This window comes from Dromiciops gliroides, chromosome 2, assembly GCF_019393635.1.
Source record: "Dromiciops gliroides isolate mDroGli1 chromosome 2, mDroGli1.pri, whole genome shotgun sequence".
Lineage (NCBI taxonomy): Eukaryota > Metazoa > Chordata > Mammalia > Microbiotheria > Microbiotheriidae > Dromiciops > Dromiciops gliroides.
In genome coordinates, this window is record NC_057862.1 from 191,775,828 (window position 1) to 191,800,571 (window position 24,744).

Sequence of the window (24,744 nt, forward strand, 5' to 3'; positions counted from 1 at the left end):
TGTCAAACATCTAACTCGGGGAATAGAAACCTGCACTTCACTGGGGTGAACAGAATCCCATAGGACAATGTGGTTGCTTGGGTGCCCTCTAGAGGCATAACAAGGAATATGGAGAACCTCTGGAACAGTCTTAGACTTATGTCTTCCAGCTCATAGAAAGAATAAAAAAGATGCAAGATATGACAGTGATGACCCTGATGAGGACTCTTGCTACTTGCCCAAAGTGCTTAAGGCATGATTAATATCACACCCTCTATACAATGAATACTCATAGAATGACTAATGTTATAAAATTGGGGTAAAATTCAAAAAGAGAGAGAAACCCAAAATGTAGCGAAACAAAAGGTGTCACATGTTTTCAATGGTGCCCTGTCTCGCAAACTGTTCTAAGTGACACATTTTAGAAATGTTAGGGGGTGAAAGGATGGGGAAAGAAGTCTCAGGCAGGATCCTATAGAAATGTAAATGGTTTTTACTCTAAAACACTGGTCACATGTTTCTGATGTTGCTCAGTCAGGACATCCTGGCCAAACAGCCTTTAGTCTCAGTCATATGTTTTCCTGGAAGGACACCTTTCCCACCCCCCACCCCCCTTTAAATAAATTTCATATGCAGGGAATGTAAAATGCTTTTTGTTATAATTATTGTTTATGCTAGCTGACCTTTATGCTCCAAGAGCTTTTCAGTTGAAACTACAATTTTTCTTTTGATGTCTTTTCAGTATTTTAAGTATTTGGTTAGGAAGGTTTTGTTTTTCCCTATGAAAAATGTTTTTATTTTCAAGAGTTCTCTCTATATTGGGTTGATAAAAAGAGATAAGTCATTTAAGCTGAAAACTCTCTCCCCAGTGTGAGGGATTATGTTAAGCATTGAGAGCCTCCCACAGTTGCTCAGATATTTCAGATAACAAACTACAAATTGTTTCCTAGTCATAATTCTGATCTTGGTACCTGGATCATAACTAGTATGTTAATATTGAGTAAGAAGGAGCTGATCTTTTCCTCTCTTCAAAGTCTCTATCTTTATCATTTTGTTTACTGTATACAGTATGATTAAGCTGAGGTCAAATGATTAGCTAACAGGCCCACTGTTCCCTGAGGAAACCTAGGATTTTCAACTGTAAGCAAGGTTTTTCTTTGTAAGTCTTGGAAAAAACCCAAAACAAAACCTAAAAAAACACATTATTGATCAGATGATGGCATAAATTGACAAAATGCTAACACTTTAAAAGAAAGTACTAAAAGCTGTCGTCCATTTTTATATCACTATTTATTGGAGTGACTTTGAGGCTATATACCACTAATCTCAAAGTTATGAAGTTATGTCAGAGATTTTCCAGTCAGGTCATTCAGGAATATACTGAATTTAGGACCCCAAGGTAAAGTTTTCTGGGAATTAGGTCAGTTAAAAGAACAGCCAAAGCTCTGCAACTGGATTTGCAAAAGGTCAATTCAATTGGAAATCAACATGTTACACTCCAATTGGATTCACAGACATATAACACTGGACACTAGGGAATAAGTCAAGTGTATAAATGCTACATGAATGCCTGCTGCCTAATGGTAAAAGCGCTCTCTCTCTCTCTCTCTCTCTCACACACACACACACACACACACACACTTGGGGGGGGGGGGGGGGGGGAGAAATGGGGCAAGGAGGGTTAAGTGACTTGCCCAGAGTCACACAGCTAGTAAGTGTCAAGTGTCTGAGGCCAGATTTGAACTCAGGTCCTCCTGAATCCAGGGCTGGTGCTTTATCCACTGCACCACCTAGCTGCCCCCATCCACAAACTTTTTTTTTTTTTTAAGTGAGGCAACTGGGGTTAAGTGACTTGCCCAGGGTCACACAGCCAGTAAGTGTTAAGTGTCTGAGGCTGGATTTGAACTCAGGTACTCCTGACTCCAGGGCCAGTGCTCTATCCACTGCACCACCTAGCTGCCGCCCCCCCCCCAAACTTTTAAAGGTACTTTTGAAAAAGCCTGGAGGTCTGACACACAAGAATCTAGAGATATATTAGGGTATTTCTTTATTTTGGGAACATCAGCTCAGGTGTTAGAATTGAAAATGGTGAAATGTAAATGTTCTTGGGATTGGCAGTAGGGAGAGGTGACCTATTTTTTCAGCTCTACTAAATTTTTTTCCTTTCCCTCCCTCTCTTTCCTCTTCTCTCCCTCCTTCCCACTTTAAAAGTGAGTTTAAGAATCAGGCAAATAAAGATGCTTAATTACACAAATATAGGTAACTATGCTCTAATCCTTAAACTGTTACATCCTTTCTCTTTCATAATTTTTAGAGCCAAATTTTGTTGAAAAGACATCCAAAAGAACAGCAATTCACATTTGTTCTTAATTTTTAAAATATCTGGATCTATTTCTTGACCTCATTCTTTGTTCTGTGGAATGCAGTTAAAGGTAAAGTTCAATAGAGTTGCCACCTGAGGAACTTGGCTTTCATCCTAGTAAGAGCAGAAACCAGGCGTTACTTAACTGCAGTAAGGACTCTCACTTAGGATAATTATGGCCCTGTAAACTATCAGTATTCAGTAAGCAGTATTTGAAATTTCACGGGTTCATTAACAGGTGGTAGGTAACTGAAACTAAGAGCTTCCTATTGAATCAGCTTTAGACCACTGTAATGTGTCATGATCTCCTGCTTACTGCTGTGCTCTGAAGAAAAGAGGAAGGGGCTAGCATTCTTGATTCGAATTAAGATTCTCTCTAATACTAACTAAAGAATTATGCATTTGTTGAGTAGGGAGTTATTATTCAAGCACAAGAAATATCATGTCTTTCTTTCTTTCTCCCCTCTCACACAGCTTCCCCACGGGCATTATTACAAACTGATTTGGCCACCATTAACATAGTGGAAATGATATCAGGGATCTATGAACAAAGCCTATTTGCTGAACAATGTGGGCGTACAGTACCTTTAAAGCTTTTTAGATCCATTTTTCCAAACATGGAGGAAAACCAACATAATCATGGTTACCTGTTCTGAAAATCAGCTACCATGTCCCGCCTTTCTGAGATCTTGGACGAACCATCCAGCCTCATGTACGTATGCTTCCTGTAAACCATGTATTCCTGCCAAAGGGAGTCAGATAACACAGTGAGGCTGAATCTAAATTACTCATCTCCTAGTCTTACAAAAATCAGTCACCTCTCTTCTCCATATTGGGGTTAGGCATAATTCCTAGACCTGGGAAAAACCAAACTGAAAGATGGAAGAGGAGAGAGAAGAGGGGAGAAAGGAGAGAGCATCAAACATTGCACCTAAGAATTTCTGTTAAGTTCTTGTAAAAAGTAAATCCTTATCACAAATGACATTTATCATGAACCATTCTATCAATGACATTGTTTGTGACCAAGGAAATAGCTAGCAGAGCTACAAGTAGGAATTTTTGCCTCATCTCCACGGCACCACAAATTGCAGCTAGGATAAGTGCCCCTTAGTTTCAACGGGGTTGGGGCCAATGATGGAGAGGCTACTTTGGAGGAAGTGAGGGTAAGGCTGGGTGAAGAAGGGGATTACCCCAGATCTGATAAGGATACATTTCCATTTCCCATTTTTTCATGTTTTACTCTGAGCTGGTCTTTGGGCCATATTATTGACAATTTAAAGGCATCCACCAAACTGCAGGACTGGCTGCTCATAGGAAGCTTCCTAATCAAAAAAGACAACTCCATTTCTACCTTTAGGAGATATATGTCTTCTTTAAAAAAGTAAACATTAAACTGGCATTCAGTGGCCTAGTTTCTTAATCAACTTGAGAGTGGTGGTGGAATGCAATATTCTAAATAAGAAGGGATATGGGAGATAATATGGGAAATGATATCTTTATAGCCTTCAGAGGCTCACCACCTTGGTAGTCAATCCATTTCAAATGGAATCAAGATTAAAGAGCTCTACTGACATCTAGAAATGGATCAACAAAGCAACTGAGATAGTCATTCAAGCCATGGAGCCTTGCCCTTCCTGTTTGATCCCTTGTAGGACATTGTGCCTCTTCCTAAGATCAGGTGTTCTTAACCTGGGGTCTATGAACCTGTTTTAAAAAATATTTTGATAATTGTATTTCAGTATAACTGGTTTTCATTGCAATCCTATGTATTTTATTTTATGCATTTAAAACCATTATTCTGAGGAGTTCATGGGTTTCACCAGCCTGTTAATGAGGTCCATGACAAAGCTCAAAAGAGTAGCTCTGAATGAACCTTCAGGGAAACCTTGCTGTGAATATCATTTAGCCAGCAAGGTCAGAACACCACCAGGGTTATGAACGAAGGGCAATAATGAAGCCAATCGGATTGCAGAAGAATCTGTTACTGAGGCAACAGAAGTCAATCCCCTCTCTTCGCTCCATCAAGCCTTTGCTTTCCCACCCAAGGGGATCAATGGGAATTTAGAAGGCTTAGTAAAGTTTAAACTCCATTTCAGTAAACAATGTCAAAAAACAACAAGAAACTAGACATTGAAGAGTAAAGGAGACTAAAAACCAGAGAGGAACTAGTCAGTGCTTAATCACCTTCACACTCCAAGGAAAAAAAATTTAGGGGCATGAGACATAAAATGTTAGACAAAGAAGAGACCTTAAGAGCTCATCTAGTCTAATCTGCTCATTTTAACCAGGGGAAAAACGGAGGCTTGACATTAGGAGTCAAAGTTAATCAGTCAGTCACAGAGCTGTAATTAGAACCCAGATTTCCTGGCTCCAAAGCTCACTGGTTTTTTCATTATATTTACACCACTGCCTTCATACTCCATCATGGCACTCGATGGATAAAGAATAAGCTCCAAAAGCTCTGCTTGTTTTCCAGTGTCAGATCTGAGCCAGGAGATCTGTGTTCTAGGTCTAGCTCTTCCAACAGATAGCCATGTGACCTCTCCACAAGGCACTTAACTTCTCTAGGTATCTCAGTTACTTCATGTATGAAACAAAGTTGTCAAGACTCTATGACTTTTAAGGTGCCTAGCCTAGATGGAAAATTTTGTGAAATTTCAGCTACATCAAAATCCTCCTTTCTAGATTAGTCTTCCTGACTTCTTATTTCATAGGGGAACACTTTCTTCTAATTAAAATGACTGAGACCAATTAACTATAGCATTTTAGTCCATTCTGGAAGAAAACACAGTTTTCCTCAAAACACATAGTCTTTCAACTCTTAAATTTCAAGGATTATGTCCAATGTCTATTAAGATCCCACTGATGTCACAGGTGCAAAAATACACAATTCAATACATTTTATAAAAAGACAAAGTAACAAGTACTTTTATCAGTTACCTTGCCAATCTATTTTTAATAAAAACTTCCCTTATCCCTATGCCAAAGATTTTTTAAAAATATTCACCTCAACAGTTCTTAACTATCAAGAATCAACACTATCCTTGTTTATACTACATGTATTCATTTCAAAGCCAATGTCTAATCAGTGCCGGCTTTGCAGTTGAATCCCAGTTGTTTAGACACTGTCTACTTTGATAGATCTTTGCCCAGAGATAACTTTTTAAGCTGGACATTACCATTTTCCCATCTAACCCCAAATCTCATGTTCACATCCCCTGGTCTTCCCCAGCATAAGCACTTCACAAAAATAAAGCATATTTCCAGCTCAAGGGAGTTTGTAGCATTTAGAAAAAGGAGCAAAGAGTTAAAAGTGGCAAAAAGAGAAAAGAAACTGAATATGACTTATCCCTTCCCCTAAATACACACCGGAAGTTTCCTAAGTAGTCTTTATGACATGATTTAGCAAGCCTCACAGTTGCAGTGGTCAGCAATAGATATCAGTAGTATCAAATTGTCTGTTGATCTGTTCTATTCATTACTCTCCCCCCCCCCCCACCCTTAGGCATTAAAGCCCTAAATATCAGACTAAATAAAATAATTCTGTAAGTTATAACAATTCTTTTTGTTTCTGTAGTTTCCTAAGAACTTTTATTGTATTATAAGCATCTGAATATATGTGAAAGAGGCAATAAGGTGTAGTAAAAAAGGAGTTGGTCTTGAAGTCAAGAAAACCAGGGTTCAAATTTCTGCATCTGGCACATACTGACTGTGTGACCCTGGCAAGTCACTTAACCTGAAGGCTCTAAGTGGTCTCTTTATAAAAAGCACTATGTCCCCCAGGGCAAATCAGCCAGTCAAGATAGCAGCACCTAGGTAGTAGTTTGTCAAAGGGATGGACATATATCAGTCATCCATTCCTTGTCCTGCTCAGAGCCTTTGGAGTAATGTAGGAATGTAATCTTGTAATGGGAAATGATGTTGATTTAATCAGCATAAGTGAAGCTGCTTGCTAGCCTCTTGGCCACTCTATGCTTCACCTTTCACCCTGAACATACGGCTGCTGGATTTCTTTCTGGCATTTCTAAACCTGAATGAAAACCCCAGCTATGAGTGACCCAAATTTGCTTTGAAATTTAACATGTACTCTGGGGATCAACTGGGATGAATCCTCTATCACCAGGATACAGCATTTTTGCAGCTGACTCTAAAGGTGACAATCTCCTGTATCAATTTGTTACCTGTGAATCTCTGGTTTTAATTTTAAGTCAATTTTGTTTCAAGAGGTGTTAGTTTCATAAAACACTAATAAATGCCTACTCCAGGCACTGAATAACAACCTGCTAAATGATCCTAGATGGAACAAAATAAGGCAGCCAGAGTGGGAACATTTCTAATTTCAATTACGATATTGTAGGTGCTGAAAAACTGTAAACCCAGCAATAACAATGGCAATTGTTACATTTGGTAACACTGGATAATAAGTTCTACCTATTATTTTGCTACACTCTTGGGACAGGCCAAGAATTCGAGGGCCTGCAAATAGAAAGACCTTACTCTGCTCAGCAATGTTATTTAATCACCAGTAGAAGGGAAGTTTCTATGAGTACTGGTATATAAGCACAGTTTAAAGTAAATTCTGTCATTTACAGCCCTAAGCAGGCCCGCCATTCTAGAAGGAGGTATAGGGCATTGACTACATGTCCAGAAGACAGGACAGTAATCTGCGCTGTGTAGAGCTGCCTGAAGGAACAACAACAAAAAGGACAAATACTAAAATTGGTGTAGGTCGTCTTTTAGTCCCCCTGAAACAGGCAGTGAGGCAAAAACTCAGCCACAGGAAGGAAAAGACTAATGGAAGAATAATTAGCTGTACATATGCTATGCAGAATAACTAACTCCTTTCTCTTTTGATATTAAAGGTACAGCATAGCAAAAGTGAAAGTAAATTCTGAGAATGGTGACTTTAAGAACAAAGAAAGGCATTTTGAAGTTTTTTAAGTTTATCCAAAGACAAGTGAACTACATGGACAACCTACCTGAAGTCTTGACACTGCATGATCCTTGACTTAGAGCTGAAGATGTGCACAATATGAAGTTTCTGCTATAGATGTCACTTAATTTTCAAGATATGTGTGGGGCCCAAATATGATTACATACTGTAACAAGTACCACAAGCTAACAAATACTTTTATGGAATGAGCTATTACATTTCAGAAAACTTAGTTCTTTACTGAACACTAAGCATATATAAGATATCATGTCCTGTTATACTCCATTTTTCCTGCTCCCTGCCCTCCTGACCAACCAGCATGGAAGGACTCTTATACTAACAGAGAAATCAGACAGATGGTTAAACCAAGTGAACCATTTTTAGGAATATTAACAAATGTTTTGGGAAGTTCTGCAGAAATCAGATCATAGTCTCATGAGGAAGAGTTCTTAGACTTTTCAGTAAAAACGTACAAATAACTACATCAATAAAGATTTATTAGATACTATGTGTCAGCCACTGGTACTGGGGATAGGAATACAAAGAATCAAAAAATGACCCCTCTTAAGGAGCTTATATTACACGATGAGAGAGACAAGGACATACATAAGTATAAACAAGTGAAGAGAATAAATACAAACAAACACATAATAGTTAAATAAAAGATGCTGAAAGGGAGAGAGAGCTCCAGCACACTGCGGGGAGGGGGAGCCATATCAGGAAAGGCATATTGTGGAAGGTGAGGCTTGAATAGGGGTGAGGAGGGAGTGTACAGGGGGGACACGGCAGGAATTGCAAAAGGCACAGAGACAAAGACAAGAGACGGAAAGTATGTGAGGAAGAGAGGCACCAAGTTTGCTGGATTGTAGAGTGTGGAAGCACTGTCTATTGAGGCTGAAAAGATAGGCCGGGGCCAGGCTGTTGAGGGTTTTAAAAAGGAATTTATAAAGTAAGGCAGTGACATGGTCAAATCTATCTTTAAAGACAATTACTTTTGCAGCAGTAGATAGGATGCATTGGAGTAGGGAGACATAAGGCAGGGAGTCTGATGAGGTTGTTGCAATAGTCTAGACACAAGCACCTAAGGCAGCTGCTGTGTAACCAGAAAGAAGGGGTCAAATGCAAGAATTTATGGTGGTAGTAATGGAAAAATTTGGCAAATGATTAGATGTATAGGATAAGGGAGACTGAAGAGTCAAGGATAATACTGAGGTTATGAAGCAGAGAAATTGGAACAATAGTAATATCTTCCATAGATATCAGGAAGTATGAAAAAGGGTTGGTTTGTAGGGAAAGATAAGGTCTGTTCTGCATGTGGAGCTTGGATGTCTCTGGAACATTCAGTTTGAAACATTTAATAAACAAATGGTAATGCGGAAATAAAGCTCATGGGAGAGATGGGCTGAATATATGGACATTAATTAAAGCCCCTGACTGTCCAAAGTTGCAACATTTTCTAGCTTCAGCATTGGGGAAGCATGTCAAAGATGGATTACACCATCAGTTGTGAAATTCAGGCAGTCTTTTATTTTCCCCTGCTTTAGGATTATCCAAAGATACCAGAAAAAAGTCCTGGTAATCCAGAAGATTTTCGAGTTGCCTTAATTTTCTGTCTTTGTAGCTGGTTCAGAAATGAAAAGGAATTTACAGATAGCTGAGGCCTCGATCCCAGTTTGGAGCTCAGTGTCTTGTCCATTGAAGGGCCTTCACTTTCCTTATATCCCAGGGCTCCAAAGTAATACTTCTATGGCTATGTAGCATTTCTTCTGTTTGCAGTGCACTAAATGGAGGGCTATAGTGGGGAATTAGTTCTATCCTAACTACTTACATTCATTTCCATGCCTAGGATTAAAGACTATGCGCTGGGCTTATGTCCTGTTTCCTATAATTAATACTTAAACCAATTTTTAAAATTTTACCTGGAGTGGATTCTACTTTGGAAAGAGACTACCATCATTCCCCTAAATTCCCTGAAATGGATCACTGCAACTGTTAAGAGCTGCAGATCAGTATAATATTATACTCCTAACCTTCTACATGATAGACTCAGTTTAAGAATGCTTTGTTCAAAAGGAAGCTCACTATTGTAGAGCAACTTATACTGTTCTGTACAATGGAACCACCACCATACCCATTCTCTTGATCTTGGATTATCTCTGCATAAGGCTTCAATAAAACCAATACTTAAAATATTTTAGCATAAATCAATTTTGGAGGATATTGGTATGGAAAGTGACTTAAAAATATCCTTTTATCAGTTAAAAATGTACAATTTACAGCATAGGCCAGAACCCTGGTCTTATTTAAGAGACTGTTTGCTAGTTTACATAATATCTAAGATCTGCTCACTAAATTGACTGTAAAGGTGTAATTTATTATATACCTTGGTAATTAAACTTGTCAGATAATTTAAAAGGAACTTGTTGAATTTATTAATCATAATCTTTTAAAAGTTAGTTGCCCTTTGTTTACACCAGTTATTTTCTCTTAATACCCCACTCCCCCAATGAACCCTTCTTTGGAAGAAAGACACTTAAGCAAGCAAAGCAAATCAACAGTGACCATTTTTGGACAGTCAATACCACATTTGCATCAAGAGTCCCTATTTCTCTACAGAGAAGGGGAAGGGAGGTTCCCTTTTCAGTTCTCCAGGACCAAGTTTGTTCATTACAATTAATCAGATTTCAACTTTTGCTACTTAATAATTTAATTAAGCTCAATGTTAAATTCAATAAAATCAAAGAGTGAAGAAGTCCTTATTGTTACCCTTTGATTTTCATTCATTAAAAATTTGATCCTTTGATCGAGGAAGAAAAAAAAGTGTGGATGGGATGAGAACATTTAAGTTTCCCATCCCTATGGCTTTAGCCTCCACACCATGCTGTCTACAGGTGAATGTTTTATTTTTATTTGTCTTCATTTTTAGTTTTCTCTGCTGCCTGTTTTTTTTATTCTCCATTGTCCCTAACAATACATTTCTGGCAACAGACAGTAACGATGAGGGTTTTACTAGAACAAGAGTCCCAAGAAGCATGTGTCATGTTGGTGATAGACCACAGCTCCAACCTATCAATCCAGGCTGAACAAATGTCTTATTTTTTAAATTAAGGAGCCAGTCCAAAACTTAGGTTTTCCCACAAAGAAGTTCAAAGGACTTCTTATGCATAGTCTTGGGTCCTGATTCTACTTGGAAGTCAGACAAGGGACAGAGGATTGATGTGTTTTTCTGCACAAATGTAATGGATAAAATAAGGTTTCCTTGCACACTCTCACATTAACTAAGAACTCCTTCCATTCTTTTTTGATACTTCTAAAGATCAGAGAGGAGTTTTGGGGGCTTCGCAACAATGCCCAAATAGGCCATACACACCTGATTCAAACAAGCAAAATGACAAATTGGCCTGTCCCCAGTGTCCTCTCCTACCTCCAATAGGTCAATCATCCTGGTCATCTGGGAGTAGATAAGGACCCTGTGTCCTTGAGACTTGAGCCGAGTCAGGAGAACATCAAGGGCATACAGCTTTCCACTGTCAGTGATGAGACTTTCCTTGCCTGGGAAGAAGAAAAAGGGGATGGGAGGGAGACACTCTTTAAGAGAAGTAGAGAAATCCATGGTTGCAAAGCTTGGTGCAGCCAAGACCACTATAATAAGGTTTATCCCCAGGGAGTAATGAATAGCAGAGTGCTCTGAAGAAAAAAAAAAAAAAAGCCAAGCACTGTTGCCCATGCCACCAATACAGTTCCTAAAAGGGAAAGAAGAAGACAATGTAGGGTCCTACCCCGCTGGATATCTGTAGTGCCTGATGCTCTGATATTTCAAAGTTTCCTTAACTCTCCTCAGGTTCACTAAGAGGATGCTAGTAAGGCTGGTTGATTCCAAGCCAAAAGTCATCTGTACACCATGACTGCCATGTTGTTTAATTAGCCTAAAGAAACTTTCTTCTTTTTGTCACAAATAATATTATCATTCTGATTCCAGACATCTACTTCTGTTAAACAAAGCCTCGTTGGTTAAATAGTTTATATTCTGGCACTTTGTAAACATAGGGAAATAGTCTCCCCCTCATTCTCAAACACCTCAATATACCAAGAGATGCACATTTTCTTCCCTTTACCCAAAGATTCCAAAAGGGCAGCCTTTTAAGTTAACAAATAGAATTACTCTAAGATGTAATTTGACAAGTATATTGGGGCTGTCACCCTGATTCCCACGGGACCTCTAATGGCCACCAGCTGTCAGAGACTTATTTGGCTTGGTTAGAAAGACTGTCTTTGGTCAACATGAAATGAAACTGCTTCTACCCACTAACATGGGGCTTTTCTCTCCTCCAAATTCTTCTGAAGAAGTATTTTCAGCTGGATAACTTTCAAGAACAACCAAGTCTTAATTTCTCATCTCCTATTCTTCAGCATCACTCAACAGCCATCATACTTCAGGAAGGAGAGTTTCCTGTTTGTAGACTGGGTCCATAAACATGCCATGAACAATGTGCTGCCACTGGGGGGGAGGGGGGGTGGTGGGAAGAGACTAGAAGGGGAGTATAGAGAGGAAGGATAGATTATACAGATAATTACAACCTGAAAGAAAAAGCAATGTTCAGAAAAACACAGTGGCCATTCTCAACATCTGGGCTTGAACCCACAGCTTTTACTCAGGCTGGAAAATCCAGTACTCAAGAGGGGGTGACTACTGACAACGACCCAACAATTCTCAGTATTAATTTTTTCATTCTCACTACTATTTGCCAAGTGTCTAATTGTTTTATAAACTGAATAAGAACGGATGTGCTGACAGTACCATCACAAATCACAGCCACTCTCAGTCCTGGATGTTGACTCCTCTGCACTGTAAGCTTGCCTTTTTCCACCTTCAGAATGTTGCCAGGGACCATCTTTTCCCTCCACCAGCCCCTTCTGCTTCCACTGCTGTAAACACCTTTCTTAAAGCTCTTTGCTTGGTCTTGCTTAATTTTTTTTGGTGGGGCAATGAAGGTTAAGTGATTTGCCCAAGGTCACACAGCTAGTAAGTGTCAAGTGTCTGAGGCCAGATTTGAACTCAGATTTTCCTGAATCCTGGGCTGGTGCTTTATCCACTGCTCCACTTAGCTGCCCCCTTGGTCATCCTTAATCACAACAATTTGGCAGGGCAAAGCTCAGTGCTAGCCTTTTGCCTCGCAACCCTGGAGTCAAGCCTCTATATATACTCTCTATACCCAGCTCAGACAAAAGGACTATTTTCTAACAACTTTTGAGGCTCTTCTTGTAGCTTTATTGCTCCATCCAGCTCTATTGGATGGCCTTGGTTTTCTGCTCTGACCAGTGTCTAACAGCTCTAGCTTAAGAGCTTCATAATGTTAGATTCTGAACACACACACACACGCGCGCACGCGCGCGCACGGCAAAACACATGTGTGCAGAACAAAACACATAGTACAAACACAAGTTTTCTTAGGCTTGAGTTAGAATTTGGAGGGCACTCTCCATTGAGACATAGCTGTAGGAAGAGATGTTTCTCTATATTCTGTTGGGTCTACACTTAGTAAAGAAGCCAAAATTTATCATTAAATCAAGGTTTAAGAGCTCTCTCCAGCCATAGTTGTCCTTGGACTGTAGAAAGTGTCCATATCAAAGTATTAATAACTTTCATTGTACAAGGGGGGGGGGGTTGAAATGGATTTTAACTCTCTGGTCTGATATTTAAGAGAGATTCCCACAAGTAATTTCTAAGATGAACAAGACTCAAGCCTTAAAAAAAATATAACTTACAAAACACAACTGAATTCACCGGTGAGCATGCTAGTCAGAAATCAGATACTGCTACTTGACCAAAAAAAGAAATGCTGACAATGCACCTGAACAAGCTCCAAGGTAAAAAATGGTGGCACTTATTTGTGGTCTCTAGGACTTGGTACCCATTACTTAAAATTTTCCAAGTGCTAGGCAAGTGTTCATGCTTCAAGAGCCCCATCTGGTGCTGAGAAGGCATGCAATAAACTTGTAGAAGCGAGGTGTCCAACAGAACAGGCTGATTCTGTAGAGGAAACCTGGGCACAAATATCTCTCAAAAACCTTTTATTCCATCTTAGCTAACAACACTATGGTATTTCCATTCAATACAAGTTTTACTGTCCATTCAGAAATGTTTTGCTCAGAAAGAAAACAGAATGAGGGGCAGCCCAAGGCATTAAAATGGTCATATTTTGTTTATTGGGGGGGGGGGCAAGGCAATTGGGGTTAAGTGATTTGCCCAGGGTCACACAGCTAGTAAGTGTCAAGTGTCTGAGGCTGGATTTGAATGCAGGTCCTCCTGAATCCAGGGCCAGTGCTCTATCCACTGTACCACCTAGCTGCCCCCTAAATGGTCATATTTTAAACAGCACTCCATCTACTTTTCAGGGAGTGGTAGATTTTGCCACTGGTGGAAAATAGAGACTCACTCAACTTGTGAGCCTAAGGAGACTCTGACTGGCCTCCCAGTGAATCTAATGAAATCCTGACCCTTCCCAAGGAAATAGAAAATGCAAAAGTATAGAGGAAAGAAAGATAAAGCTCAGGTCCCAGCGACCCCCCCTGGCAGTCTGCAAAGCACAATAGGATCAGTGAGGAGCTGGTTGGCTCTCACAGTAAACAGCCAGTGAAGCCGGTACTTTTTATCGATGCTAAAAGAACTCAGACGCTTCCTGCCATTTAAACAAGGCTCATTTTTCTTTCAAAGAACAGGAAAAGCCACAAGAGATTCCCACAGCGCCAGCAGTGGAACTGTTACCCCTATACTGGGAACGTGGGAGTCAAAGAAGGCGCACAGGGAAGAGGGAAGGGAGAAGCTGCTTTCTTTCAGTTCTCATCTGCAACCTCAGCCTCTTCAGCTTTTCATCCTTGCTTACATCTGTGCATACATTCAAACTTGTAGTTTGACCACCTTTACACTCAGGCTTTTCCTTTTCATTCAACCTGTACTCCACAAATCTATGTAGTCATGTGTCTTAAGGCAGTCTTAAAGTCTGCTTAATTCCCATGTGAACTGTTCACTAAGCTGTCTCTCATTCTAAAGAACCCCCAAACCTTCCACACAGAGCCCCTTAAATCACAGACAACTGAGTGCAAAAGGGAAGAAGAGGCTTTGGGCACTCAAGAAAATAATACATTACAATCAGGTTACGCTTTCTAAATGAATTTCATTCATTCAGAACTTACGGTGTGTGATGCCCTCCCTGAAGCATGGAGCTAACACCCTGGAATCTCAAAAGTTATGCCAATGGAACTATAGGAAGATTCTAAACCAGTCTGGGTAGGGGCCCAACTGCATTATAAGCACAGACTTGGTGAAATGATTAGTCCATCAACAGAAGGCTTGCTACTAGGTGATTCAGTTTTTGGCTCTAGCAATTCATGAGGACATCCAACAAGACACAGAGGAGTTGTAATCTATATAAGTGAAAATATTCAAACCAACGAAATGAAGAGATCATAACACACTGTGTTAGGCCATAAAGACACATTTTAAACCTTCAAAAAATTATACTACAAATATCTCAATTTACTTTCCCAAGAAATGAGGGATGGCAGGTTGCATCAGTCTCAGTTTACAGATGGGAATACTGAGGTTCAGGGAAAGGAGGTGATTTGCCTGAAGCCAGCAAGCTATTAAGTAGGGGAGGGAGTACCTGAGGACAAGCCAACAGTGTCCTCTCCCCAGAACAAACATCTTTCTTAAACCTAGAGTCTCTTAGATTTCTAATGAAACTAAAAAACAAGTCTCTTTTCAAATACTAAATGAAGCTCTAGCTTCACTTGACTGGCAATTGAGAGGCTGGACTGGCCAAACCTGAGTCTCCTCTCAGCAGGTGGAGGAGGTATCTTGTCTGCCATCCATCTGTATGCAGCGTCCTTCCAAGCAGCCTCACTGAACTCCACTGAAGCAGCCTATAAACCTAGTTTCCTGTAAACCCTTGACCTTGACCCCAGGAGGTCTGGGAATCTGCTAGCATTCTGGCACAGAACACCCTGTTTTTCCTCTTTGTTATCATTCAGATCTCTAGGGCTTCGTGCAGGACACTGTTTATGCTGCTCTGGCCAGGCAATCTGCTGAATGACGACATTCTCATTCACGCAACCAAACTCCACATGGCACTGGCTTTGGGTTTCCTACATACACCTTATTAATACTCCCAAGTACAGTGTAGGACAGTTTTCTCCATACTCCATTCATTGGGGACTCCTCAAAGAAAATTTAAGCAAAGATTTACGTTACAGATTTTGCTCATAAGAACTTGTGCTCAGGCCTCTATGTTTTCATTAATATAGATATTAGATATATATTCATATAGATATTTACCGTAAGCCATGTGTATTCCTTTCAGGTGTAGGGCAAAATTATTTTATATGTACTAAGCAGTAGTACTGCCACATTTTTGCTGGAGATACTGATAAAATGAGAACCATGTATTCACATTGGGGAAAAAGGAAGGCATAAAAGAACAAGCAAAAAGCCCTTCTCAAAGCTGGGCACACATTCCAAAAGAGAACCCAAGGCCCACCTGGAATCCTGATGAAAGACCAGCCATTCTGAGGCCTGATGCTCCACAACCCTCCTGGTGGCTGTGGGAAAAACTGAGAGGGTCGATTCAGCCAATCCACAGCCAGCTCTGGGGCTCCATTTAGTAAGCACTGCTTTGCAGCCAGGCTCCCTCCTTCTTTTAGGACTCGTCGCTCATACTCTGCACTTCGGTCATTGCAGTAGGAATCCAATGGCACTGCTGTAACCTACAGAAAAGTACACACACACACACACACACACACACACACACACACAAGAGACAGTTCATTCACTCCTTTCACAAACAATTTGGGTTTTTTTGGGAAACTGAAATTTACAGGTAAAACTATTATGGCCAAGTCCTGTGGCTGGTGGTTTTTATTTAGCAGAGGTCCAACTGGAGTAACCCATCCTGCTCTCTGACAACCCAAGTTTTCCCTTGATAATTACTTGTTTTGAGCTTCCCTGGGTGAGAGGTCTGCCCCTTCATAGTGCTGGCCTGGTCACATCCTAAAAAAATTAAACAAATTCTAGTTCTGTGGACTCTGCCAACTTTCTTCAGCGATCCTGCCTTTGACAAAGCTCTTTTAGGTCAATGGCTGGGCTTGCTGTTTCTCCAGTTTATTTTTGATATTTTACAGCCAAATTATCCAGTTGTGCTGACACTACTCACCTCCCTTACCAAGCTGTTTATTGAAACAACAAAGAGGAAGAGACAAAAGATAAGAGAGCTAGTCTTTTTTTCAGGACCTCAAGCTGGGAGGCAGTCCTCTCCTTTAGTTAGTTAGTCAGTTAATTTCCTGGCTAAAGCAGAAGCATGATTTAGGTATGCTCAATTCCCTATCTTTCCACTAGACATACACCAACAGACTGGAAAGTTCTCACCCAACTGGGCAAGGTGGCTCTGTCAAATGAGGAACTTAATAAGCTTCAATTGCCCTCACTTCTCTTGGATCATTCACATCACAATTTTCAATGTTTTGCAAGTGACTGAGTGGAAGGCATGAGTGGGCTAAACAACTATGTATTTGGATGGCTGTGAAGTCTCTGATAAGGAGCTAGTTTTAGGAGATAGGGCTGACTGTTGTAAAAATCTAGAGCCCATGATTATCACTACTGCTCAGGCTGATATTAAGTTGAGGGGTCATTCTGTGCAGTAGATAATTAATTCAAACAATGTTCCGCACTAACTCCCAATCAGATTTTACACTTAGACCCTCTTCCAAGGGAGGGATCAGAATAAGGGGACCACAGGCAATACTAAACTACTAAAGTCCAATAAAATGGGTTAATAATTTCTACCTACTAATAAAATAAAAAGTCTGGGCTGGATAAAGGAACTTTCTACTGCTCCATGAGCTTCCCATACCTTGAAGTGGGATGGCAAGGATTTTCAAATTAAATTTTGCCCTATTTTCTTTTCTTTTGCAGGGAAATAAGGGTTAAGTGAAATGCCCAGTGTCACACAGCTAGTAAGTGTCAAGTGTCTGAGGCCAGATTCGAACTCAGGTCTTCCAGAATCCAGGGCCGGTGCTCTATCCACTGCACCACCTGTCCCACCCACTCCCCTATTTTCTAAACAAAATTTGTTTTCCTTTCCTCCCCTCTCCTTTCTACCAGCACTTCCCCATCTCCATCATTGAAAAATCAAAAACAAAACAAAAAAACCCCAAAACAAACAAAACCCACCAAAACCCAAAAAAACCTAAAACAAAAGCTTGTTACAAACACGTATAGTCATGCAAAATAAATTCCTGGATTTGCCAAGTTCAAAAAAATAAGTCTCAAACTGCACTCTGTGTCTATCACTTCTCTGTCAATAGGTTGTAACAAGTTTCATCATGAATGACGGTTGTGGTAATGTGGCTGGCCATTGTGCTGATCAGAGTTTTAAAGTCTTTCAAGAGTAATTGTCTTTGCAATAATGTTGTTATTTAAATTGTTCTCTTGGTTCTGCTCATTTCATTCAAGATCAATTCATACACGCCTTCCCAGAAACTGCGCCCTTCATTATTTCCTATAGCACAATAGTATCGATATCATATTGATATGCAGTAATGTGTCAAACCATTCCCCAATTACTGGGGACCTCCTCAGTTTCCAATAATTTGCTATCACAAAAAAGAGTGAAGAGGAAAATTCAGTGATGGGGGGGGGGGGGAGAGATTAGAGAATAAAGTTCTAGAGACAGATCCCAACAGGATCTGCTAGGTAGCAGTGCCACCTACAGCCAAGGACCCAAACTACAGGCATACAACTCTGGGTATTAAGAGCTCCCTACTTCAAGAAGATACCCTGCAGAAACAATCCCCCTAAAAACCCTCTCAGGAAGCTAGAGTAACTGTTATCACTTCTACCCTTTTAACTTGAAGAGGAATTCCTTGGCTTCCAAATTATTAATTTAATTTTCCCCCCACTAAGATTTAGTAAAGGCAAATAAAGATTGAGGCAGGCTAAAATTGGGCCTGAGTTTAAGGTAATGCTGGCAGTTTGCCAGCAAAGGCTCCCACCTGTGATTTGAACCTTATGATATTCTCCCTTGGGTGTGACTGCTGCTGTGGAGACTAAAGTAATCACAGTCTGGACTACAGAACTGTAGCTAATACTCCGCACAATTCAGATACTTTAAAGAGTGGCAGCAGAGCAAATGGATCAAGAACTGGTGTTGGAGTAGGAAGACACACCAATGTGACAAATCCTGTTTCCAACTATTACCCCAAGAAACCTCACAGGGTTGTCATGAAGATAAGAGGAGCTAATGTTTGCACAGTGCTTTGGGATTTCAAAGCACTCTAAATTCTAGCTATTAATGACCATCATCACAATTGCTATTTTTACTAGTAGTAGAAATGAAAACATCACTCACACTCAAAAGATGAAGAGAAAAAAATGTTGGGATGTCAGTGTCATGCAGGAAGTTTGGACAACATGAAGAATTCAAGGCTTTCCTATGCCTGACACAATCCTCATTTCTAGATAATCTCATAGTAACAAGCTCTTTATGCCAACTCTCAATCACCACTAATCTCTCAATATGCACTTTACTTTTCTGAGTACATGAAGGACAAAAGCTCTCTAAAATATGGTGTATTTTGACAAGCTTATTTGGCCAGGAGCTAGGGATGAGGATACACGAGCGATCACTGGATGACAGGTCAACCTGGGAGGTACAATCAACACCCCAGATCACATCAGCAAATTGTTTTCATTTCCCTAAAGGCTCACAGTGAGTGCTTAAGTAATGCAGTTATGGAGGCCAAAAAGAATAAAGAAGCTGCTCATGTCTATATCTACCAGGACTTATCTTTCTTTTTACAAACCACTAGTAACCTTGAAAAACACGACCCGTCTGTCTCATTAATGCCAAACTGCCTTCTAGACTACTCAGAAGCTGGGGGAGCTGAAGCATGAAGTATCAAGCTACCCACTCGCTCAATGGATATACACACCTCTGTTAGCCATGTATGATCTAGCCTTGTCTCTTGCTTCATTAAACTCCCAAATTATAGCACCTATCATGGGACATTCCCTCAAGCATTTAGTGCATCTAGTCTAAAAGATGGGCATCTTCCTGCTCTATCTCTCTAGGAAGCGTGAAGGATCCAAGCTAGGTAAAGTGATGCCTCAGCTCCTTTGTTAACCCTGGAGGACTGACTGCCAGTGGGTGCAACTCATTTCCTCAATGAAAAGGTCTCGAGAAAACACTTTCCACTGTCATACTTAGTAGAATTCTTTTTGAACTAATTCTCCAACTCCAACGTATAGGCTAAAAGGTCTAATTAGCTCAATTCCACGGAAGAGTTGCGATGACAGCAAAAGAAATAAATGTTTTCTTTCCCACCATGAATAGGCTGGCAAACTGATTCTGGATGAAGAAGGCACACAATCCTCAAGTTCTCAGAAATCCATTCTTATGGCCTGGCCAAAGAAGAGTTCTTCAAAGAAGACTTCTGGTCCCAAATGAGCAGAGGGTTATTTACAACTCTTCCACCCCCAGATACCAGTCTAATTACCCATATTTACAGGTTTAACCGTCCATGCTGTATGAGACAACATTATAAACACAGATTAGATTGCAGGGCAAGGGAGGAACGCAAAGCTAAATACAAGAACTTTCTTCTAGTCCTTGCTATCACCATACATTTATGACTATTATTACTCCATGAATACTGGGGGTTTATTGCCCTTTAAGCAAACAGCAGACACCAGGCATGGTAGTTTAGGCTAATTGGAAGCAGATGTCCTTAATTCCTGGCTCCTCTGAAGCCAAGACAGTAGTATACTTGGGGTGTGTATGTGTTTGTGTGCTAAAAGGGGGGGGGGGGGGATGAGTGTGCTCCTTGAGAGCAGGTGGCTGCAAAAGATTTCTGGAGGCCTTGGAGGTAACAAATGAAGTGTTTTCATATCCATAAACACAACTACAGTCTAGGTCCTTCATTTTTTATTGGAACTATAAAACAAAGGGAGGTAAATCTGCCTTGAAATCTCTCCCAAATCTGAACTTCCTCCTTACTGTGTCCCCATGTTTATACCTGCAACACACAGAGGGTAACTGAGAGGCCAGAGAGTTTCCTTATGTAAAAGCCTCAGTCTCGTAAGCTTCCCAGTGACTTTTCATTGGCTTGAGAACTCAAGCTTCTGAGACCCAGAATGCTTTGTCAAAAGGATCAAATAAAATTATATATCCACAATCTAAATTTCTTTCTAGTTAAAGTTTCAACCAAAAATCAAGCTATACTTGCTGGCAAAAGAACCATGCTCACAAAGCACGGTACAAGTAAGGATCAAAGGGACTATGCATAATTCTTTCCCTTTCAACATGAAGGGAAATGGACTTTAACTTTCAGGATTCACTTAAGGGAGGACACAAGTTGAAACAAATCCTAATATATCACTGGAGCCAAATCAGGCTCTTCTATTACTATATTCCAAAGAGTGACAATGCTAAATGGAGAAATCAGAATGAAAGAAAACAAAGTATTTCGTGAGAAAGATGCCCACTAAGAATAAGAATAAAGAAAGGGAAAGACCCCTGGCAGAGAGGACTGGTTCTTTGCTTGAGACTTAGAAGTCAGGTCTCATTTCCATTTTCCACACCCTTCTTTACAGGAAGAAAAATATTGTCTTTGTTAACACAGGCAGGTCTATGTATGTATCTTACCTATTTGAAAGGGTGGCATAACAGACTTCCTAACTTGTGGGGATTTTATATATAGTTATTTTTCTAATGCTTTACTGGGGAATAAAATAGTATAATGTTTGGATTAGTAGTAAAACATCGCCGGAGAATAGGCGAGGATACTATATAGTTTGTGAATTTGAATGCAAAAAGAGGGTCTTTGTTTAACTTTTGAACAAGAGGACACAAGAGGAGTGGAGATGAGGGAGGGGCAATAGGAAAGAAAATGGTTTCAACATGTGGAGGAAAGCTTCAGGAGCAATACTGTCAGCAGTCATTGAAAACACCCCCTTTTGATAAACAGGATATTAAGACAGGATCAGAACAGCTGACCAAAGTGGAGAGCGCAATAGACCCTAACCACTATCAACCTAGAGTAGATTGGGAGAGCAGTGGTGTGATAGTCTTTGCTCAAACTAAGCACACTTGTCAGCCCACCACCTAACTCTGGAGAGCTAAGACATGCCAGGCTGAGAAGTTTCTTGATGCTGGAGTGTTGTATTTCCTTTTGTTGTTTGGAGACGGAGTGGAGGCGATAAGGCCAGATCAAATCTCCCCCACTTAGCCAGCTCCCTCCCTCTAAAAACCCTCAAAAACCTCAATGCAGGTGACAAACGGCTCCCTCTCCTCTTCAAATATCCCCCTGCCCCTGGCCCTGCTGTTGGGTGATAATCCACCTGACAGATGGCTGGTTCCCATTGTAGTTTAGAGCCCTAGGGTGAAGGAAAGGAGATGTAAAGCAAAGACTTGGTCAGGCAGAGGGCACCTCTGCCTACCTCACACTTTCATCAGACTGACATATCTAAAAATGGGAAATTTTTCAATATTAAAAATCTACGAGTTTCTCAAAACTACCTAATTTAAAGTTCTGTGGAGGAAGCAGATCCCAACCGCTAAGTACCATCTGTTTTGTCTCTTGCCTCTACAGCACTTACTCTTGGGCTGGCCACACATAAAAAAGATGGCAGCTCGGTGACCTGGCAGCAACGAATCAAGGAGGTAGCAGATCTTCGTTGGTAGATGACTTGGTCTGAATAACCACTCACTGCTTTACAGTGGCTGCTGAACACTAGAGACTAAAAAAATAAAAAGTGAAAGTTAGTGCTCCTAAGGCCAGAACTCCTCAAGCTGCTTCATTATAAAACCCCTCCTTCACCTTTCAAATTCGGGTACACATTTTGTTCTTTTGGAAGGATGCCTCTTCCACTCATCCTCATTGAGAAATACAGATGACAAAGTACACCATAGAAACCCTTCTGTGACTTCATTTATAAAACAAAGAGTAAGAAAAAAGGGCTTGTAGAAGCTCACAAATTTCCACTGGTTTATTTCCCTCCAATCCTGTAGTCCCTAATGAGACAAACAATCCATTCAAATTTCTCCTTTTTTTTTTTTGGCTGTTTGAATCTAGAATTAGGAATAATAGTAGGAAACCCTTGTATGTGGTGACAGCGGGCAGTTCTGTCTCAACATTTTTGTACTTCGAGCTTTAATCCTTAATTGGTAGAGTTCACTCCTCTAATGAGAAACATGTAAAGACTACAGTCTCAAAGAAAATCAATTCCTAACATGCCATTTAGAATTCTGACTCCTTGAGTCAAAAGGCAAAGCATGTGGCATGGCTGGCACAAGTCTTCTAGATACTCTGCTCACCTCAGAATATTTCACTCGGTAAAGCCTCCAGTTACTTTCCTCTTAACACTGGTTTTTAAGAATCTTTCTTAGTTCTTGGTGCCACCTGGTAAGATTACTCTTTCATGTGAAACATGAACTGCTACACATCAGAAATAGACAACGATACATCCTACTGACAAGTTCACTAAAAAACTCTGGGAGGACAAAGCACACTCATTATCACTTTTGCTCAAAATCTAGCAATTATGGTCTGTTTCAGTCAATAGTATATTCAGAAGAGAAAGAATCAAAGGGTTATGCCATGAGTGATGTGATTCTGTTCTAAATCTCTCACTTGGAGCTCCTGGTAACCTATTATCCCATCCTATTCTCCTAATATCTCATCGTCCCATAATAGGGCAGGAGTGTATATGTATAGGGTCGGGGAGGGGTGGTCATGAGGAGCATAAGACAATTACTAATAAAGGGAATGAAACTGTAAACAACAACAACAACAACAAAAAACCATAAACTCTGGACTAATATATATTTCTCTCCCAAGTTCTCAATGGAAAGACTGGGCAGGAGACAATAAAACATACAACAGAGTGATCTGCTTTAATGGAAAAGCACTCATTCTGAAGAAAATAACTTAAAAGGTCTTAAGAACCAAAACACCTATAAATGCTTGTTAAATAGCGCCTGAAGTCTAGGTCTCAGTTTTCTGACTCTTGTGTATCAACTCCAACTCTGTCATATGAGAACTGTCCCTCCTTGAACCCTGTCACACGGAATTCGAATTAAATATTCACTTCAGGGTTGGGGCAAGGTATAACAGATACAGTGGAAAAAGAGCTTCCCAGCAGCCCAGATTCACATCCACAGGAGGGGGACCCAGATAAGGTTACAGAATAAAGTCTAGGAACTGTGTGACCTGAGATCGCTTACCAAGGGCAGCAAGGGGAAATGTCAGGACTTGAGCATCTGTACTGCTGATAGAAAAATACACTCCTGTTACTCCAGATGAAGGTACAGAGGAAAAGAAGTGGGGAGAGGAAGGAGCAAATACTTATATTTTTTCTGCTACAAGGGGACTAAAACTAAAAGCAAGTGAAAGGTATAGAAAAGGGGTGAACACCTCACTAAAAAACTCAGATAAACTTTGTTGATCTGAGAATAACCTGATTACGTGCAATGTATGGGGGAATAGTCAGGACAGACATTTCATTTTCAATGAATGAAAAAGCCTAGTATGACTCAAACACCAGACAGAGGTAGTCTCTACTCTAATTGGAGAGACAACACATAAAAGGAAGCTTAGCTGTAATGCAGACAGAAAGGCCCAAATGTCCAGAGGATGTGATGATGGGGTGAATAGTATAGCCCAGAAGTCCATAGGCTACTTAAGTGACAGCCACAGCAAGAGGCAGAGGTAGTACAAGTGGCAAAGCCTAGTGGTCCTACCTCTTATCAGGAAGAATGGAGTTGTGGACTTCTATCTCATTCAAACTGTCATCATTATTCAAGGAGCCCAAACAAGGGGGAAACTAGGGTATTCATGGAGGAAGTGGCTCTTCCTGCTACCCAGCTGTCTGAATATATAGTTTTCCCCAATTTTGTGGGTTTTCCTGCTCTCAAAGATCACTCTTAATTTTGTTGTTCTTTAGTCATTTTTCAATGATGCCGATTTTTCGTGACCTCTTTTGGGGTTTTCTTGGCAAAAATACTGGATTGGTTTGCCATTTCCTTCTCCAGCTCATTTTACAGATGAGGAAACTGAGATAAACAGGGTTAAGTGACTGTCTTTGGTCACACAGCTAGTGTCTGAGGCCAGATTCGAATTCAGGAAAATGATTCTTTCTGACTCCAGGCCTAGTACTCTAACCACTATGCCACCTAAATGCCCTATACTCTTCATTTTACCCTGTTAAATAATGATGCTGAAAATGAAGTTTGAGAATTGCTTACATATACTCCTTGTAAACAATCTCCAAACTTAATAAATACACTTTAGCAATACAAACAAGGCTGCTCTACTTTCTACTACCACAAAGTAAAAACTAAGCTCCTTTTGTATAATTCCCACTAATAATAAAATTCTGAAATTAGAGAAAAGTTAACAAAACTCAACTGACTGATGA

At 40.3% G+C, this 24,744-nt stretch overlaps 1 protein-coding gene across 1 annotated transcript in view; it reads right to left on the reverse strand.

Annotated features, from left to right (window-relative positions):
- INO80 (INO80 complex ATPase subunit) overlaps positions 1-24,744 on the reverse strand; it is a 91,961-nt gene that overhangs the window by 18,172 nt on the left and 49,045 nt on the right. The window contains 4 exon segments of the mRNA XM_043983217.1: positions 2,989-3,083; positions 10,699-10,826; positions 15,812-16,037; positions 21,925-22,065. Coding sequence (XP_043839152.1) covers positions 2,989-3,083; positions 10,699-10,826; positions 15,812-16,037; positions 21,925-22,065 — 590 coding nt within the window.